At 43.3% G+C, this 13465-nt stretch overlaps 1 protein-coding gene across 1 annotated transcript in view; it reads right to left on the bottom strand.

The window, feature by feature from the left end:
• The window catches only part of ankfn1b (ankyrin repeat and fibronectin type III domain containing 1b), a gene marked incomplete at both ends in the record, with an annotated part of 148123 nt that extends 138535 nt beyond the window's left edge, over positions 1-9588 (bottom strand). The window contains 1 exon segment of the mRNA XM_080477686.1: positions 9563-9588. Within this exon segment, the coding sequence (XP_080333812.1) occupies positions 9563-9588 (26 nt within the window).
• Between the last annotated feature and the right edge of the window lie 3877 nt (positions 9589-13465).

Genomic DNA, 13465 nt, shown 5'->3' with positions numbered 1-13465 from the left:
CGTTTTTTTTTTTAAAGTGCATATTGTCTGTGTTGCTCGCCCGCCTGCTCTTCCTCCCTCTCTCTCCGTCTCATGGTTGAATTCTTTCACACGACCATTCGACTCGTGGCGAGGACACACAACCTTCGATCGAAGCCGGAGAGCAGGTGGTCTGGCGTGGTGCGCATCAATATCTCTCTCTCTTTTTTTCAGTTTTCCCCTCCTCTCTCTCTCTCTCTCTCTCTCTCTCCCCCCTCCCTCTCTCCCTCTCTCTCTCTCCCCCCTCCCTCTCTCAGGTTGGACCTGAGGTGCACCTGCTCCACCATCAGAACTTGTTCCACTTGTTTATCTCTGGATTTATTCTTACCTGTGTGTACAAGCTCACTTTGTAATCCAATCAGTAATGTAAAGCGAGCAGCGAGGATCGCTAACAAACACCAGCAAGAGGCAGCGTGACTTCATCCAGAGAGGAAGGATGACAGGGAGGATGAGGACTGAGAGGGAAGGATGACAGGGAGGATGAGGACTGAGAGGGAAGGATGACAGGGAGGATGAGGACTGAGAGGAAAGGATGACAGGGAGGATGAGGACTGAGAGGGAAGGATGACAGGGAGGATGAGGACTGAGAGGGAAGGATGACAGGGAGGATGAGGACTGAGAGGAAAGGATGACAGGGAGGATGAGGACTGAGAGGGAAGGATGGAGGTGAAGAACATGAGAAAGGAGGAAACGGAGGGGAAAAGGGAGGGCTCTTTGTGAAGTGCTCGTTAGTGAGTGTGTGTGTGTGTGTGTGTGTGTGTGTGTGTGTGTGTGTGTGTGTGTGTGTGTGTGTGTGTGTGTGTGTGTGTGTGTGTGTGTGTGTGTGTGTGTGTGTGTGTACGTCCTCCTCCCACACACCCAGACAGCTACACACAGGCACTTCTCTATCTATTCACTTTCTCTAGCTCACTATGTTTTTCCTTCTCCTTTCAAAATAGGTGACTGCGTCTTCCTCTTCCTCTTCCTCTTCCTCTTCCTCTCTCCTCGTCCACCGGCAGACTCTCCCTGTTGCTTCCTCCATTCACTTCCCCATCCCCTCCAGCTGTCTGCGTTTCCTCCCTGTCGTCTGTCTGCCACCACATGCCTCCCTGTTCTATACCTCTCCTTCTGCTTTTCTTCTCCTCTATCAGTCGTCCAATCCTTTTCTCTCATTAAACAGCCAGAGGGTGACGTGGAAATCATTTCAGAGCTAATCTCTCCTTCTGCCGGACTGCTAGTGATTGTGTTCTATTATTGGTCAGCTCCTTTACTGGTATCACACATGGAGATCCAGGAGCAGGAAGGTGGTTAATGAAAGTAGAAGCATTTAACATATCATCATTTTCACTCAAGGTGAAGAAAGTAGTCCCTTCCTGCCATCAGAAACCTTCCCCTTCGCTACTCAGGCTGCAACTGACAAGTATTTCCATTCTAGATTAATATGCAGATTATTTTATCCATTAACTGCCTGGCCTGTTAAATGCTAATTGACTTTCTGTCAAATGATTAATCAATTATCAGACCAACAAAGCATGAATTTAAATGTGTGTGTTAGGTTTTTTTTTACAGTTGCCATGCAACCGCCCACATTTGTTGTGCTAAAATTTGGGATAACACTGAGAATAATGAAACTAACAACACATAATTACACATAACCTTTCAAAGACAACAAAACACAGGAATGTGAGAATTTGAAGGTAAAAGTTTGATGTTAAGAGTCAGCGAAGGGGTCAGATGGGTGAGTTCTCCTTTAAAGCCATGTCATGGACTTAGGTTGCTTCCTCTTTTCCCTGAGGAGGAGGAGGAGTCACTGGAAGTCAATACAAAGATTGGAGTGAGTAATCTGTCTCATCCCGTAATGAAATGTCTCGAACCTGAGTGTTTTGTGTTAATGACACTGCCTCAATCCATCAAACACAAATGCTCACTGACTGACACCAAACACAACCACATCCTTTGCAAGAATTACGTTTAAATCTCCAACATAGTTTTAGATCTTTGGAGAATAACCACCACAATGACCTGCAGACACCGTGGCACACTACATATTGTAAAGATCTGTGCATAGTTTAAACGTGTTGTACTCATTCTCCTAATCACACATGGAGCTTCCTGCTCTCACACCTTGGAAGTGACAGGTACTGCTGAGGAGAGAAGACACCCACCGTGTGACAACCTGAGCAGCAGCTTATCTTCCTGAAATGAAGAGAAACATGCAGGATCACCTGCTGTCAGATCCATGATGATCCTATCCTCATGTTGGACCCCAGGAAATGATGACGTTACCTCTGCTACACCTGAACTCTTTGCAGGTTCCTCTTTTAGAGACGCTCCTTCAAAACCCCCCTCAACCTCCACTCCTGGTGGGGTTCTGGAAAAGCTCTCTGTGTTTAAGAAGCGTGTACTATGTGAGGTGTAAGCCACCTTTTCACGAGCATTTCACAATGTCAGTCTGTGGGTTTGAAATGGGCCCTAATTCCTCTGTTTTATCCATCATCTATACACCCCCAGGCCCTGTGAACCACTCCCACCACTAACGGACCGTCAAGGTGGCAAAGCAACATTGTGTGAAAGGATTTGACTGTAAATGATCAAATACAAGAAGACAGAGCCAGATAAACTCTACGAACACTTGGATGTGACATATCGACTGAAACCTGCAGATGAATAGTGAATCTCTTCTCTTTTTTTCCTGGAAGCCCCTCCCAGATTTCCTCTCTGGACCGTTTTTCTGATCGTTAATTTGGCAAAAATGACCGACACCCCCTTCCTCACGAAGATCACAACAAGCAGGGGTCTTGGAAAAAAGGTACCAATGAAATTATAGTCCGTTAACTGACGCATTACTCCAGATGTTCCCTTTGTTTCAGTGAAAAGAGGAGAGCATTTGATTTATCTTAGTACAAAACTAAAGAAAGATAAGTGCAAATCCATGTCATTTCCAAGAATGCTTCAAAATAAAGGCCAATGTCCCATCGCCATGTTCTCCATGCTGACAGCCGGTACTTTCTCGTTGGAATAGTGTCGCATCCAAAGATGCATCAGAACAACTTGTCTTCATTCATCTTTCCAAATCTGCTGATCCTGTCTGCCACGGTGGGGGGTCTCCTCCAGCCAACATCTGTCCCTTTTCTATATGTAGAGTTCAGCATGCATGTTTTCATGAATTCCCCCTCACAGATGCAGGGATAGCGAGCTTTTACTCCACAACAAATGCAATTCCCCTGGTGATAGTTTATTCCAGGGGTGGGACTCTGGCAGGATGTTTTGGCCCGTGAGCCGTTGGAAACCATTGCAGGTCTGGACCGAACCCATTCCCTCTTGTGTTCAGAGCTGCTAGTAACCCCCCCTCAGTCACACTGCCAAGCTCAGAGGCAGGGCAGTGGGAATTAAAAAATAACCTCATTAATATTGCTTTTGTTAATCAAGATCTCACACGGCAAAGAAGTAAACAATCTCCATAAAGTTGCATTAAAATCTGAATCCTTAGTGATTTGTGTGGGTTCCACCGGGGCAGAGCGTCCGGCTGGTGTGTGTTCAAGAGTAACGGAGTGTGTGTCGGCCGCTCTCTGCTCTGTGATCCCACGCTGCCGTTAATGTGTGAAAGGTGTGGGCTGTGTGTGTTTGCAGGTTCCTGCGCTAAAGAGTTTAGCCTATTGATTGGCCTCTTCTGCCCCCCCCCATAATATCAAAGAATCCTAAAGTTTCAACATTCTGCATCTTTACTTCTGCTGGTCTATCTTCCTTCCACAGCAGCATGAGGGTCCTGAACCACCTGCTGCACATTTAGTGTTGGTCTCAAGAGCTTTCCTGGAATTGTAGTGACAGAAAGGCGTCATGGTTTTCACTGTTATCGAGGGACAACAAATCAATGGTGAAGGTTTTGATTTTTCTTTGTGCTGCAGAAAAGCTCTGGCACTGTGTTTATTATAACTACAATAGAGAGGAATTACCTTTAGAAAGCAGAGATACAAACCGTGGCTCCCTCACTAATTTGTAAAGATCCTATTCAAGCGTTTCAGATCAATATTTTAGTGAAATCTAGTTGTTGTTGTTTTTTAAATGCTTCTATAAATCTAGATTTATTGTGTGTTTGTGTGAAATAGGGAATGGCTTTCAGTGGGAAATAAAATGAGGATGCCTGCTTCAGTATACTGTAGCTCGAGAGAGAGAAGAGGGGAAAAGAGTTAAGAAGACAGCGAAAGCAGGAGCTCACAGGATTGAAGGAGGCGGCGGAGGAAAGTGAATCTTTACCTACAGAAACAGGATATGGCAGCAACGGAGCGAGCGCCAAGCCTCTGAGGGGAATTTACCACCGAGCCGAAGACGAGCTGAGCTCAACATATTGACAGCTTTAGTCTGCACTGGTCCTAAAATGGTTTTGGTTGATGAATAAATCATAAGCTGCTATTTTTCAGGGCTATTTTCATTCAAACAAAAAAAGAAAAGAAAAAAACATGCTGACTTCAGCAAAATCCATCTGGGAACACAATACTTGGCTGGTGGAAGTTACTTTCCATGAAACAAAAAAGACGGCGATGAGGTCATCAAGGGCTTCTAATTCTAAATGAAGAGAGACAGAGTGGCTGTCTTGTTTGCTGGAAAGCTTTGGTTCTCTTTGAGTTCTTATGAACAGAAAGCACACAAATCAATATAAATCAGTTCTGAGGAATCAGCTTTACCCTGTGGTGAAACCTGCCCGTCCCAATGGGAGGGGTCTCCAAGAGGAAAACTAATCACTGGGCGTGGAGGGTCGCTGACAGAGAGCAAGAGGAAGCGCTCAGCCCTCCAGCTCCACGTATAGAAACCCAGAGGAACTCCTCTAGGTTTCTATACCTCCAGCTCCACGTATAGAAACCCAGAGGAACTCCTCTGGGTTTCTATACCTCCAGCTCCACGTATAGAAACCCAGAGGAACTCCTCTGGGTTTCTATACCTCCAGCTCCACGTATAGAAACCCAGAGGAACTCCTCTGGGAGATCCGAGCTTCTGAAAGTCACGTCTTTGTAGATATTTTATTTGTCCTAATGGTTTCCCCTGAAATGTAACTGGCATCGATTTGCAGATGCTTTAATCACATCGACGCCATAGATGTGGGTTTATATGAATAAAGTAAACCTGCTGGTTGGCTCAGTAGGTTTGAAACAACAATAACTGCTAAGACTGGATCATCTTGGCCTGTTTCTGCAGGTTTTGCACAATTTGCTCATCTAAAATTGTCACAGTTGTGATACTCATCATATTCACTCACTGACTCATACTCCATGCTCTAGACTCAACACTATGTTGGCAAGTTATTGCAATATTGTCTTTTTTACATTCAAAATGTCCAAACTTATTTCATTAATGGTGGTTGTTCTATTATTGGTCGTTATTACATTATTGGTTGTTCTATTATTGGTCGTTATTACATTATTGGTTGTTCTATTATTGGTCATTATTACATTATTGGTTGTTCTATTATTGGTCATTATTACATTATTGGTTGTTCTATTATTGGTCATTATTACATTATTGGTTGTTCTATTATTGGCCGTTATTACATTATTGGTTGTTCTATTATTGGTCATTATTACATTATTGGTTGTTCTATTATTGGCCGTTATTACATTATTGGTTGTTACAGGGTTGGGCATGACAGGTACACTGCAGGTACGCTGGAACTCTGGAATTATGCTGACAAATAAGAAACACATGATTATTATATTGAAGCGATTCACATTAAAATATTTCAAATAAAAGTTTACAAGGATTTACCAAACTCAATCTCCAGGTTCAAGGTCTCTGTTCATGCAGGTTGTCCTGGCTGCCTCTGAAGCTCCAGGTCAGGAGGCTCAGCCCGTGTTAGTACATAGTCGTGGGCAAAGACTCACAAAACAAAAGCAAAGTTATTAAAAGATAATTGATTTGATTTTACTGTTTCCATGCAGAATATCATTCTGGAGTTATTCATTCAGTTGAGTGATGAAGCAAACCGCCTGATGACACATGACTTCCCCTCCATAGTCAGAGTCTTTCCTTAATCTGATTGGTGCAGCGATGGGTCGTAGTTCTGGTTAGAAGATGAGACGACTCTTATGTTGGACCAATTAAAAACCTCAACACAGCGAGCACGAAGACCTTAGGGCGTCGCCCTGTTCAACTAGACGAGGAAGAAGGATTTGAAAATGACGTTCAGTTTGAGATTTACCTCCTTACGTGCGTCCAAACTCTGGACAAAATCCAGTATCTCCATAATCTCAAACATTCAAACCACAGTTCAGGAATAATCCCGTTTGTGAAGAGCATTAGATGCAATGATTACAACCATCTAATGTGGGAGTGGGAGTCGGTCACACAACCAATAAACCGACGGTCCATCGATCCTCCATCCTTAGTTTGCTGGCTCTGGCTCCAGCTCCTCCACCACGAGAATAAACTTCCACTTTCTGTTGTTTTTCCACATCTTTTCTCTTCATGTTTCTGTGTCACTTCACTTTGTTCCACTGAGTTTCTGTTAAGCTTGTCTGATCACCTCATGCGGGGTTTGATTGCCTGGAGGTTGTATCCCTCTCTCTAATTATGTCTACCATTGGGAGGGCTGCAGTGTTTCTCTCTGCGTAATGATTGGAGCTACGTCACCAGCAGACCAGACAAAAACACATCAAATCAATGTATTTAAATCAAGTAAAGCTGAGCCGTCGCCTTCTTTTGAATTGAGAGTGAAAGCTGTGCAGTTAACTCAATATTCACATCCAGATTGGTTTTCTGTTGAGATTCTGGTGGTTCGCTAGATATTTCCATCACACATACTCTGAGCCACAACAAAGAAAAGCTTTAAAGTTTAAATTTAAAGGTTATTATGGCACTATTTTACCTGTCTGGTCCTCTCACAATGACATTGACTTGACTGTGGGTCCTGAACTAAAATGTATTTATTATAATGCATCACATTGATTATATTAAGTTTTATGAAAACATAGTGTTTAATGAGACGTACAGCTGTTATCACCTCTCATTGCCCCTCCCACCTGAACAATCAAACTTCACTGGAGCTTTGTCCTCGTGACTACATCCACCCACGACTAATAAACGACTAATATATCCTATTATCCTATTATTCCTGCAGATACGCAGGTACATGTTTGCACAGTAGCTCAACATTTAAGCACTTTTCTACTCAAATCTACAGAGAATCCTTTAAAAATTACTGACACGTGTGTGTGTGTGTGTGTGTGTGTGTGTGTGTGTGTGTGTGTGTGTGTGTGTGTGTGTGTGTGTGTGTGTGTGTGTGTGTGTGTGTGTGTGTGTGAAGTTATTCATGAAGCTGATGCGAACGGTATTATACATTAAATACTACCGCAGTACAACGCAGAACCCTTCTGTACTTCTCAATGACTCATGTCATCCTGTCATCCTGTCATCCTGTCATCCTGTCATCCTGTCATCCTGTCATCCTGTCATCCTGTCATCCGGTGAAGAAACGTTAACAGATTATTAATATAAAGAAAAAGTCTTTCTGTAACTCGCCAGCAGGAAAACCAACAATGTCTTTTTGTTTTTTTATTTTATGGTAGCAACAGGAGACAACCTCACAATGGATGACATCACTGAGTCGTTACGTCTTTAAAAGAGAAAAGATTTTTGGGGGTTCTTGAATGTTATTTTAACCTTTTTGTTGTCGGCTGTAGAATGTTGTAGAATCTCTGACTCACAGGAGTTATTTGAAGCCGTAAACATATTATAATGTCCGTCCACACTGAAGAGCCCTGCGTCACACCTCAGGTAAACTTACCAAAGGAGCGTTTTGGGTGTGAACACATGAATCACAGGGAAATTCTGACAATAAGAAAGTGTTGGAATGTCATTATTACATTTATTTTATACATATTTATGTATAAATTCATTAATAATCAAGAAGAAACTTTCATTTATTGCCGTGTCACACTTCCCTCCTGCTCTTGTTGCTCCTTGATCTATTTCTTTTATTGATGAAGTGTTTATTGCTGGGGAGGATTTCAGATCAGCCGATTTGGCTTCTGTTCTCGTCACAGTAAAGTTTTATATCTTGTAATACTGGGCAATATTTCTGTTTTGTACAAATAAAAGGGAAAAAAAAACAAAAAACTGAGCACATAACTTGAGGAAATGTGTAGCTGGTATATTATTTCTTTGTTGTAAAATGATGTTTGGTAATAAATCCTGTGCCACTGAGGATCCTTTTACATTCTGTCTTATCAGGGACATGCATTTGTGGGATGAGAAGCAGAAATAAATGGTTAAATATTCTTTACCAATGCCAAACTTATTTCATTGCTTTGACTCTGTTTTTGTATTTGTGGCGTCCACAGAGCAGAGTTAAAAAAAGGGATAAGAAATGGTGAGGTGAACATCATGAGGAGGAGGAGGAGGAGGTGTCTCATGAAGAGGAGGAGGAGGAGGTGTCTCATGAGGAGGAGGAGGAGGAGGTGTCTCATGAGGAGGAGGAGGTGTCTCATGAGGAGGAGGAGGAGGAGGTGTCTCATGAAGAGGAGGAGGAGGAGGAGGTGTCTCATGAAGAGGAGGAGGAGGAGGTGTCTCATGAGGAGGAGGAGGTGTCTCATGAGGAGGAGGAGGAGGAGGTGTCTCATGAAGAGGAGGAGGAGGAGGTGTCTCAGGAGGAGGAGGTGTCTCATGAGGAGGAGGAGGAGGAGGAGGTGTCTCATGAGGAGGAGGAGGAGGTGTCTCATGAAGAGGAGGAGGAGGAGGTGTCTCATGAGGAGGAGGAGGAGGTGTCTCATGAAGAGGAGGAGGAGGAGGTGTCTCATGAGGAGGAGGAGGAGGTGTCTCATGTGTCTCATGAGGAGGAGGAGGAGGTGTCTCATGAGGAGGAGGAGGAGGTGTCTCATGAGGAGGAGGAGGAGGAGGTGTCTCATGAAGAGGAGGAGGAGGAGGTGTCTCATGAGGAGGAGGAGGAGGAGGTGTCTCATGAGGAGGAGGAGGAGGTGGTGTCTCATGAGGAGGAGGAGGTGTCTCATGAAGAGGAGGAGGAGGAGGTGTCTCATGAGGAGGAGGAGGAGGTGTCTCATGAGGAGGAGGAGGAGGTGTCTCATGAGGAGGAGGAGGAGGAGGTGTCTCATGAGGAGGAGGAGGAGGAGGTGTCTCATGAGGAGGAGGAGGAGGTGTCTCATGAAGAGGAGGAGGAGGAGGTGTCTCATGAGGAGGAGGAGGAGGTGTCTCACTCTGTTAAAGTGCTGGTGGGTCTTCTCTCCTCTTCCAATCTACCAACCCAGCAGATAAAAGGTTCTGGTACTGACATGGGGGATTTAGAAACATTCTTCTTACAAACCAGTTCAATCAGAAAGAAGAAGGTTTTCTAAGTGATTGAGATTCATGGTTAGACATGGTGTGAGTGTGGTTTCTATACCTGAAGAAGAAATAAGCTCAGGCTCTATCTATCTAAAACCTTTTAATGACGGCGTCACCAAAAGACTAAGACATCCTTTGGGATGATTTATTTCTCCTTTTAGGAAAAATGCCCAGAGAGAAAGGAGGCGAGCATCATTTAAACTAGAGGACTAGAAGGTTACTCACTGAAGCTTCTCACCTCTGGTTCAGGACTTTAAGGCCCATCGCTCTACCAGGGGGTCTCCTTTGTATTCATCTACTTCTGCTCTATTATTCAATAAAAGGTCTACTTATCCTGCTGCTAAAGTGGGGGTTTGACAATTCACAGCAACCACAACCGTACCAGAATGATATCTAATATATGTTCTTATGAAACTAAAAATAACAGTAAATTTGATCAGTGTGCACAAAAACAAGCAGAGTAGAGTTTAGCTCCTGGAAGCATCTGGGCTGTCCTCCTCCAGTAATCTGTTCTTCTGACTGTGTTAATGAGTGGAGGAGGTCTGAGCTGCTCATTCAGCTGCAGAAGCTCGGTCTGCGCTCTCAGGTGTTCAAGGACACGAGTGAATGTCGCTTATTTGTGTTCGGGAAAAGCTCACGGCTCCGTTCTGAGTGGGAAATAAAAGAGATGGACCACAAAATAGCTTTCAGGTGGTGATTGAATCTATCAAAAGCAGAGGAATTAAGTTCAATTTGAAGTTGTTATCCTGGAAAGCTTGCTGTCATTCTGGGGAACTCCCTTTTCTTTGTGAATGTCCAGGTTTGTGAGAGCAAGCTGGAGAGAATCTGGGATATAAACATTCTGAATTGATGAAATTTGACACATAAGAAGGCAAAACGATGAACAGAATCTACTTTATAGAAAAGAAAAACATGTCTATCTTACCTTTTTTTGGCATTAATTGATCGTCTCAAAACATTTAATGAGTTTTGTAAAAACAAAAGAATCATTCCATCTGTTTCTCTAAAGCGTGTGTTCTGTTGAGCTCGACCCAGAATCAGTCCAGCTACATTCATCTGTTTTCTATTTCTATTCTTAAGCTCATTGAGGTTTAAGTCACTGTGGAGCCGCTTCCCTTGAACAAACTCTGGATTTCATACAGGTCGGATCCTCGATCCACCAATCATCAACCTGAATGTTCTGTTTTATCTGGACCAGAACCCATTCCACTGTGTTTATTTAAAAAGTCCCCATAATGTGAGTGTGTGCTCAGATGGACAGACATTTACCCACCAACACACATCAAATCCTTCTCTGGTTCCGGCGGACCCTCGTTTCCGTTCTGGGTTGTGTGTGGAGCCGAGCTGAGCGCCCACCTTGACTCATTAAGATCCAAACTTTGCGGGGTGCCATTCATCAGTGTCGTCATTGTCCCGGGACGTGATGAGACGGCTGCTGTTGTTTCTATATTCATGCGTGTGTGTGTGTGTGTGTGTGGAGGGTTCGGCTGGAGACGAGGGCTCCTCTTGTGATAGCCAGAACACCAGAACACCATCAGAATGACTTGTGTAAGAGCTGCGCTGCAGCACGCCGCTGCTTGTTACACGCCTGCACGCAACAAAAGACGTGAGAACAAGAAAGGCATGAGAGAAAAAGAGAAAAGCCAGAGATCACGGTTCGGTCTGGGAGACTGTGTTTGACGGCAGGTTGAGATCGTGTCTATCTGAAGACGAGGACGTGAGACCTTCCAGCTATGTTGCTCTGTCGCTCACTCAGGAAGACACAAACACATTCCCTGAGAGGCAGTGATCATCTGTCTTCCCGCTCTAAACACAGGCAACACACTTCCAGTCGGCATGAAGACACAGTGAGGAGCTGCATAAACAGGCCCCTCAGGACCCAGGTGAGGCGTAGATCACACAGGTAAACAGGCCCCTCAGGACCCAGGTGAGGCGTAGATCACACAGGTAAACAGGCCCCTCAGGACCCAGGTGAGGCGTAGATCACACAGGTAAACAGGCCCCTCAGGACCCAGGTGAGGCGTAGATCACACAGGTAAACAGGCCCCTCAGGACCCAGGTGAGGCGTAGATCACACAGGTAAACAGGCCCCTCAGGACCCAGGTGAGGTGTAGATCACACAGGTAAACAGGCCATCAGGCCCAACAAACCCTGAACCGCAGCTTTAAGTTTGTTCTTGTTGTTTTTCTGCAGCTGCTTTTTCACTAATATATCTTTATATCCTCCCAGTAGAAGACAGTATTTAAACAACACTGGAAACTGGAGCGACCATAAATCATATATTAAAAAACAATCCTTGTAACTTGGAGCAACTAAAAGGCCCCGATCACCAGCAGCTTGTTTGTTCACCACAGCTCAGCCCCCAGAACCACCCAATCACAGCTCAGCCCCCAGAACCACCCAATCACAGCTCAGCCCCCAGAACCACCCAATCACAGCCTCTGTTGCCTTTTCACAACAAAAGTATTTTACCCAGCTAATCAGAATGTAGATTAAGAAACGACCCTCTTCAGTCTACTATTGTAACTTCTGCACAAAGAAAAGCCCAGAGGAGTAAATGTTGTGACCAACACGTGCTGCAGAGCTCCTCAGCCAGAGCTCAAGCTTACAGCGTTTTAAGGGTTAAATTTCCCCGACCAGGATGTCCTGATGGTGCAAAGAGTTTAAAGATCAGAATGGCCCCTTTTGATTCAACGCAAATAAAAACTTCTAAACTTAATTATGTTTTTTTTTGTTTTTCAACACTTGAACAAGTTGATATTTCCAAAGTAAAAGCATGAGTGATTCAGCATTATGTTGTTTTGTTTGTTTGTTTTTCAGAAAGCCCACTGGAATGAAATACAGTGAAATGTCTTAAAAACATAACCTGCACTTCTGGATCATGTTTCTGAAACAACATATGACTGGAAAGGATCTGAATGAATCTGAATCTGAATCTGAATCTGAATCTGAATCTGAATCTGAATGAATCTGAATGAATCTGAATCTGAATCTGAATCTAAATCTGAATGAATCTGAATGAATCTGAATGAATCTGAATCTGAATCTGAATCTGAATGAATCTGAATCTGAATGAATCTGAATCTGAATGAATCTGAATCTGAATCTGAATGAATCTGAATCTGAATCTGAATCTGAATGAATCTGAATGAATCTGAATGAATCTGAATCTGAATCTGAATCTGAATCTGAATGAATCTGAATGAATCTGAATCTGAATGAATCTGAATCTGAATCTGAATCTGAATGAATCTGAATGAATCTGAATCTGAATCTGAATCTAAATCTGAATGAATCTGAATGAATCTGAATCTGAATGAATCTGAATCTGAATCTGAATCTGAATGAATCTGAATCTGAATGAATCTGAATCTGAATGAATCTGAATGAATCTGAATCTGAATGAATCTGAATCTGAATGAATCTGAATGAATCTGAATCTGAATGAATCTGAATCTGAATGAATCTGAATCTGAATCTGAATCTGAATCCCTCCCGGCTGAAGTCTTTTATCTGCAGCCTAATATTGGTGAAAGTCCGTCATGTCTCATGGTGCATCACTTCTACGTGCTCCAACGTGCAGATTTTCATATAGTTGGATTCTAATGTATATTCACTAGTGCTACATTAGTGTTAAGGTTTTCTCTGTAACACTAATAAATCATCTCATGGGATGACTTATTCCAACCTGTTGTGCTCAGATTGGAATCAACCCAGTTTCCTGTGTTCCTTCCCTGGTTTAGAGAACTGAGTCCCATGTGACACGTCTCTATTATTAATCGATAATACTGGATAACGGCACCAAGTCCCCTAAGAGACTGAAAATGACCATTGCAAAAAGCTCAGACTTAGAATAATCTGATTCTTATCAGATTACTGGCAACTTCCCTCTCAATGGGAGTCATTCATTGCATGTGAAAAGGGGGCGGAGCTATTAGTTATGAGCTATTAAACAATTCAAAACAAACTGATGCACCAGCTGCAATATAATTCTTTGCTTTCCAAGACACAAGCTGCATTTACACTTTAAATCAGATGAAGCTTCTAAAACAGATTTCTACAGTCGTTCATCAACACTTGAATACTGAAAAACTATTTTCTATGAGACTTTTTGAAAATCACTGTTCATTTGTTTGAAAGG

This window comes from Lipophrys pholis (assembly GCF_963383615.2).
Source record: "Lipophrys pholis genome assembly, chromosome: 1".
NCBI classification, from domain to species: Eukaryota; Metazoa; Chordata; class Actinopteri; order Blenniiformes; family Blenniidae; genus Lipophrys; species Lipophrys pholis.
The sequence above is the reverse complement of the archived record's forward strand: the minus strand, read 5'-3'. Positions and strand labels throughout refer to the sequence as shown.